At 40.9% G+C, this 7,496-nt stretch overlaps 2 protein-coding genes across 2 annotated transcripts; both read right to left on the bottom strand.

Moving 5' to 3' along the window:
- Window positions 1-752: 752 nt before the first annotated feature.
- On the bottom strand, window positions 753-1,910 carry LOC121730722. The gene has a single exon (XM_042119861.1). The coding sequence runs from the start codon at window positions 1,908-1,910 to the stop codon at window positions 780-782; it is 1,131 nt and encodes a 376-aa protein (XP_041975795.1). The 3' UTR covers window positions 753-779.
- A 3,173-nt stretch (window positions 1,911-5,083) lies between these two features.
- LOC121730561 (alpha-crystallin A chain-like) lies at window positions 5,084-5,842 on the bottom strand. Its single transcript, XM_042119666.1, has one exon. The coding sequence runs from the start codon at window positions 5,795-5,797 to the stop codon at window positions 5,147-5,149; it is 651 nt and encodes a 216-aa protein (XP_041975600.1). The 5' UTR covers window positions 5,798-5,842; the 3' UTR covers window positions 5,084-5,146.
- Window positions 5,843-7,496: the final 1,654 nt, after the last annotated feature.

Raw genomic sequence — 7,496 nt, forward strand, 5'->3', positions numbered from 1 at the left:
TGACCGGCACAACCGTGGCTAAACCTATAATGAACCAGGGATCGTTTAGAGTACTAGCCAGTAAGATTACAGCTACAACTTAATTTACCAGAAACAATCGGCTAATAATAGATTTATCCGACAGTAAATGATTACATCTAGTTTTAACCGGCTGAAAGTAGGCGTAGCCATACTTCGGGGTCTAGCCGTAACAATATTTGTTAATTGTTACGACTAGACCTAGACCTAGACCCTGAAGTGAACTGACGACTTTTTTATAGCTACAGACTGCATAAAGATTTTATTTTCGGTATTATTATGATAAATTTATTACCAACTAGCTGTCCCGGTGAACTTCGTGTCACTTTAAAACCTTCCCTGGACTTCTACGAATATTTTAAGACTAAAATTAGCCCAATCCGTTCAGCCGTTCTCGAGTTTTGCGCTTAGCAACACATTCAGCGACTCATTTTTATATTATAGATTAAATTTAAAAAATTACTCCACATAATATTAATGTGCAGAGGACATGATTTTTTTCTAAGGTTGTCATAGTTTTGGAATATGTACAAATTGCTATCGTATTGTCCTAGAGGCTAACATTTTTTTAAGCAGGGTTTTTTTTTCATATCACATTTCCTTCCTCTTAATCATAAGGGAGACAAGAAAATGCATCACAGAACATACTTAATACTTATTACTACCTACTACAGATTATTTCATTTTCAATTTTTTATTTCCTTGAAAATATGACGCGGCTAAAGCCTCATCATTGCTCCAATTAAATCTGCTTAAAAACTCTAGTCCCTAGAGCTATAGCTTATGTCCGAGCTGGTGTCCGAACTGATGTCAGAGGTGGTGTCCGAACTGATGTCAGAGGTGGTGTCCGAACTGATGTCAGAGGTGGTGTCCGAACTGATGTCAGAGGTGGTGTCCCAGCTAGTATCTGAGTCACTGCTGTAGCCATAAAGTTGGGCAATATTCAAGTGTTTGCTACGAGTATCCACGGGCTTTCCACTCTCCACTATGGGCACGTTCCGTTCGCGCTGCGACGACTTCGGTGCCCCCTTGTCGATAGGAATGTCCACGACCAGGTATCCGTCACTGGTCAACGTGGCATTGATGGCAGAGACAACCGCGTTTGCCGGTAAGGATTCCGTGTGGATGAACATCTGTACGAGTGCCGTAGCACTGTTTCCGGATGCTTTTACCCAATTGTTCTTCACCCGCACCCGCAGTTCGCTCCTCTTATACCCCTCGACTTTGATGATGACTCGCATGTTTTTGTCAGTGGCCTCGATCCAGTGCCACGGTCTGTGGTCGTTTTCTAATTTGATCCAGTCTTTTTCGATGTTCAAACTAGTATGCGAGTTACTGCTATCGCCATAAAGGTGGGTAATATTCAAGTGCTTGCTATCCATGGGCTTCCCACTCTCCACTATGGGCACGTTCCGTTCGCGTTGCGACGACTTCGGTGCCCGCTTGTCGATGGGAATGTCCAAGACCTGGTATCCGTCGCTGGTCAACGTGGCATTGATGGCAGAGACAACTGCGTTTGCCGGTAAGGGTACCGAGTGGGTGAGCATATTATGTCCGCGTGCCGTAATACTCTTTCCGGATGCTTTTAACCAATTGTTCTTCACCACCACCCGCATTTCGCTCCTCTTATAACCCTTGGCTTTGGTGATGACTCGCCTGTTTTTGTCGGTGGTCTCGACCCAGTTCCACGATCTGTGCAGGTATTTTTGTTTTTCTAATGCTTCCTTGATTATGATTTTTAATGATTTGGCTTTTCTGTCCTTATTGTATTTACTGCGGTGAGGAAAGGTTCCATTCTCTCGGTGTCCAGTCCGGTCTGCCGGCCGGTCTGCGGTGGAGTCAGTGCGATGCCTGGCGGAGACAACGACGCATACGGCAAGTAGTGCCATCATTGTGAACACACGCGAAGAAAACATACCAGAGACAGGCTTCTCACTGTCAGTGCTCGCCAGCAGGCGCGGGTAGCGCTAGAGCGGCGTTATTTTGCGCTTATCGCTCATTTCGGTATTAAACTCTCCCCACCGTGCACCGTCACAATGCAATTATTGTTATTTATGGTTATTGATTCTTCAGAATATTTTACGTATATTCGATAATTCGAATAATAGCAAAAGCATACAGACATTTTTTTATTATAATGATAATAGGTAGTTTAGAGTCGGCAGATAAAAAAGTTGATCTTGCACTGTTATCTATGTATACTAATATTATAATTGGGAAGAGTTTGTTTGTTTGTTTGTTTGAACGCGCTAATCTCAGGAACTACTGGTCCGATTTGGAAAATTCTTTCAGTGTTAGATAGCCTATTTATTGAGGAAGGTTATAGGCTATATTTTATCGCGCTAAGACTAAGAGTAACGAAAAAATAGAGGAAAGTGTGGAAAAAACGGGAGAAATTATTTGAAATGGCTTATTTGAACGCACTAATCTCAGGAACTACTGGTCCGATTTGAAAAATTCTTTCAGTGTTAGATAGCCCATTTATCGAGAAAGGCTGTAGGCTATATTTTATCACGCTAAGACTAATGGGAGCTAAGAAATAGAGGAAAATGTGGGAAAAATGGGGGAAATTATGTGAAAGGGCTTATTTGAACGCGCTAATCTCAGGAACTACTGGTCTGATTTGCAAAATTCTTTTAGTTTTAGATAGCCCATTTATCGAGAAATGCTAAAGGCTATATTCTATCGTGCTTAGACTAATAGAAACGAAGAAATAGAGGAAAATGTAGAAAAAAACGGGGGAAATTATTTGAAAGGGCTTATCTCACGAACTACTGCATCAATTTTTCTGTTATTTGGCACAGATAAGAAGTAGACCACGTGAAGGATCATAGGCTATTTTTTGTGGACTAATTTTCTGTGAAATATCTAAATTACGAGGGCGAAGCTGCGTGAAACGTTATTTTTCGCGTGGTCACGACATCACGCATTAACGGTTGGACCCATTTTCCTGAAATTTGGTATAAAGATACTTTGAGTCCCGAAAAAGAACATAGGATACATTTTATCCCGGAAAATGTACGGTTACTGTACAATATACTTTTATTATTGCGCGTAAACTATTCAATCTATTTTGATGGAATTTGGTATGGAGATACTTTGAGTCTCTGGAACAGACAAGGAATACTAATTTTGCCCCGGAAAATGTACGGTTCCCGCACAATAAACTTTTATGATTATCGCCTAAACTATTCAATCTATTTTGATGAAATTTAGTATGGCAATACTTTCAGTCTGGGGAAAGGACAAGGGATACTTTTTATCCCGGAAAATATGCGGTTCCCGCACAATAAACTTTTATGATTCTCGCCTTAACTATTTGGCATGGAGATTGGAGATACTAATTTGAATCTGGGACAAGGAATGATTTTGTCCCGGAAAAATGTGCGGTTCCCACACAATTATATAGTTTTCTGATTTGCGCGTAAACGACTCAATCAATGTATGGGAACAACTATAAACTAAAGTCCACGCGGACGAAGTCGCGGGCAACAGCTAGTTACTACTAATTTTGAAGGTATTTTTTTTTATGAAATAAGGGGGCAAACGAGCAAACGGGTCACCTGATGGAAAGCAACTTCCGTCGCCCATGGACACTCGCAGCATCAGAAGAGCTTGAGGTGCGTTGCCGGCCTTCTAAGGGGTAATAGGGGAGGGTAGGGAAGGGAATAGGGGAGGGTACGGAAGGGAATAGGGGAGGGTAGGGAAAGGAAAAGGGTAGGGGATTGGGCCTCCGGTAAATTCACTTACTCGGCGAAACACAGCGGAAGCGCTGTTTCACGCTGGTTTTCTTTGAGGACGTGGTATTTCTCCGGTCGAGCCGGCCCATTCGTGCCGAAGCAAGGCTCTCCCACGTCAAATTTTGAAATAGATAATGTGTGCTACGATGATGTAGTTTGTTATATGCATATTGCATACATATACTTGCACAAAACACACATTTATAAACGTTAAAGAAAATAAAATTTCAACGATTTCACTATTTTTGGCCTACCTCTATTTCCAGACTGTAAATATTATATACTAGATAGCTAAAAGCCAAGCTTTATGAGGGCTCGCGTCGGCACACCTTGACTGACAGCGATGATAACACACATAATATAATAAACAAAAATTACTATGTTAAAGCGCAAACCTGAAAATTATATAAATATTATACAACAGCTATATTACATAAATCATAGCCAGCTATAAGTTTATTATAACTTTTGATCGTATAGTTGTCCTTAAAGCTCTGCTTATAAATTACGATATAATACTTATGTTATACTATAGTCTAACAAAAAATAATATAAAAACCAGACCAAACAATGAAAAACTGAAAATCCAAATTCTATAAACACTTGTTTTTTTTTATATTTTTATTCAACTGTAATAATTATTGTAAATTACAAACTAAATTCCTTGATGCAAAATGTAATTTTTGATAGATATACTCTGAAAAAGTCAAAATCACTACAAGTTTTAAAATAATGTTTCAAGAGTTTCCTTGAATGGCCATGTAGCAAAATCGGTAACCTGGCTTATGTCTACCACTTGTGACACTGACACCAATTTTGAATTATTATTAAGTATACCCTTTTTAAGTATGTTTTAAGTATAATATCCAATTTTCAATTATAGTATCAAACATACAAATATGTAAATCGGTCCACAAACAGCAAACCAAAGAACAAGTAGGAAGTTGAATGAAAATTTGTTTTAAATCGTAAAAATATAATTTACTTAGACAAAGTACGGAAACTTTATTGCATTGGTCGCACTCACACTTGGCTAGTTTATGTATGCTCATCGCGTGATACAACTCCAAGTGGAGAAAAACTGCAATTATTGCTTTTGTTTTAAATAACTGTTGCATTGAGCAGCCAGAGCAGAGTAATGACGCACCGAGTACGCTGTACGGTGCTCGAACATACTAGAACGCCACTGCTCATTGAAATACATAATTCAAAATAAACATTACAAACCAATTCAAATGTTTAAATCAACTTTTGAAATTTACAGGATGTTTAAAATGATATAAAGATACCTACTGAAGAGATTTTTAAACAATGAAAATTCAACGATTAAAAAAAACATTTATTACAATACTATTTTATAAATACATACTTATGGCTATAATATCACTTTAGGGGGCGAGCTCGCTCTCGGTGCCGTGGGGGATGTCGTTGTCGCGGTCGGTGACCTCCTCGCGGTCGGGGGCGGGGCTGGTAGGGCCGGCCGGCGCCGTCGCCGTCGTCGTCGCCTCGCTCTCCAGGGGCTTCCCGCTCTCCACGATGGGCACCAGACGCTCGCCCTCCGCCGGCTCCGCGCCCTGCTCGCTGATCGGCGCGTCCACCACCAGGAAGTTATCACTCGTCAGCGTCGCCGTGACCGCCGCGGCGCTCGCGTTGGCCGGGAGGCTGTAGCTGTTGAAGAACTGGCTCGCGAACAGGTCGTGGTCGTCCCGCTTCGCCTCGTGCGAGCCCTGCACGATGATATAGTCACCCTTCACCTTCACCTTCAGGTCCTCCTTCCTGTAGCCATCCGCGTTGATGATGACGCGGAAGTTGTCATCGGTGACCTGCACGCGCGGGCCCAGCTCGCCGAAGCTCGGGAACCACTTGAGGAAGGGGTTGAAGAAGTTCTTCAGGCTGGAGATGCCGCCGAAGGGGAAGAACCAGGGGAAGGAGTCCTCGAACTCCGGCGGGAGCGTCTCGTCGGCGGGGCGGTCGGCGACCGGCCCGGCGGCGGCGACGGCCAGCAGCGCAAAAATCGCGATCGTTCGCGGCGAAAACATTTTCCTAGTACGGTTTTCTCACTCGTAAGTTATAAACTGCGGCCGGCGCGCGCGCGGCCCGCTATATACGGCGGCGCGGGGCGCGCGGGGGACGCCGCCGTAGGTTTATCGCAGATGTGAAAATAGGTATAATAGAATAATAGCGATTACCTGCTGTGTACGTCGCTCCAAATGCTAAACAAAAAGATGCGCGCGACGTATGATGACAGAACGATTTGGTGCTGCAGAAAAAATAATGTTTTCGTCGACCTTGACCGGACGGCCGACATGAGACTCGGCTAGTTCATTGACAGGTTTTTAGGGTTCCGCGTGCAGGGAGAGTTGAGCCGTATCGATTACATAGGAAGACCACTACCGACCTTATAAAATCTTCCTGATTCTAAAAACAATATATTATGTTTCCCGATACTAAAATTTGTAAAAAATTAAGTACAACTTGGCATTACCGACTCCTCATTCTTACGTTATCTACGTATAATTATTATCCTAGAATAATTTCTAGGAAAACTGCTTAAAGTGCAGACAGATTTTGCACTGTGACTTATTTATAAACGGCAAATTATGAGTCGTCAGCCAATGTCGGCAAAACCTGTTTCTCGGAGTGTTAACACAAGTTATGCCCGCTACAGACGCTGACGCCGAACCGGCCGAACGATATAACAAGGTCAGTCTAGTACAGTACAGGCTACTGAGAAGACAAATTAGATTAAAATATAAAAAATAAAAACATATGCGTTTTTTAACAGGCTGTAACAAAACAAAGTGATAATATTCAATATTTTTATGAGTGTGATTTACCTGCATAGTATACTGTAAAATTAGCAAGCTCTGAACAATTAATTTTTTTAGGCCCTTAGTCCTTACCCATTGGCCACACAAATTACAAATATTTGCTACTTTCACTGTATTTATGCAAAGGATCTGTATACCTTACCTAAGTGTTATCGCTATTTTGTTTTGTTACGTCCAGTAGGTACCTATATTAAACAAATAAGGGACAAACAGCTAAGCTACGGTCTTACTACAAAAGATGAACCTGTTGAACAGTTGATTAAAAAAAAATTCACTACGTCATAATGGTCTCAAAACAACTGTTAAATAGAATTGTTTAAATCTTTTGTGGTAAGACCGCTAGAGTTTATAAAGATTGGTAATTTATACACATAGTATTATTAATTTTTTAATATTATTAAAATTTCAACTCATTCAAACACTGTTAGGATTTGAAGTTTTAAATAATATGATTTCGTTATGACGTAACAGTGTTTTTATAATTGCTAACGTTAATGGCCTTATATTCGGCACTATATAAGTTATAACGTCATAATATATTTGTCTTTTTTTAGTTATAACGTAAAAAGGTAATCACATTATGGTTAGTACATTACTTCTAAGCCAGCCCCTAGACGATCAATTGTATTGTGCAATATCACGCTTCAATTTTATTGAACAGTTTATTTGGCAATCATTAGATTGAAGGCGCGCGATGTTCAATATCAACCCTAGACCGTCAATAATAATATTACGCAATACTTCGTACTACTAATATACAGGGTGTAACAAAAATAAGTGATAATACGTAGTACGATAGGGTGTGTACGTGTTCCTTGCAGAGAGTTCACTGTGAAAGTAGCAGCTCTGAAAGACGAAAAATTTTTTTCACTTTTGTATGGGGAAGGGTCCGAGCGTCACGAGTTTT

Source organism: Aricia agestis, chromosome 9 (assembly GCF_905147365.1).
Source record: "Aricia agestis chromosome 9, ilAriAges1.1, whole genome shotgun sequence".
NCBI lineage: Eukaryota > Metazoa > Arthropoda > Insecta > Lepidoptera > Lycaenidae > Aricia > Aricia agestis.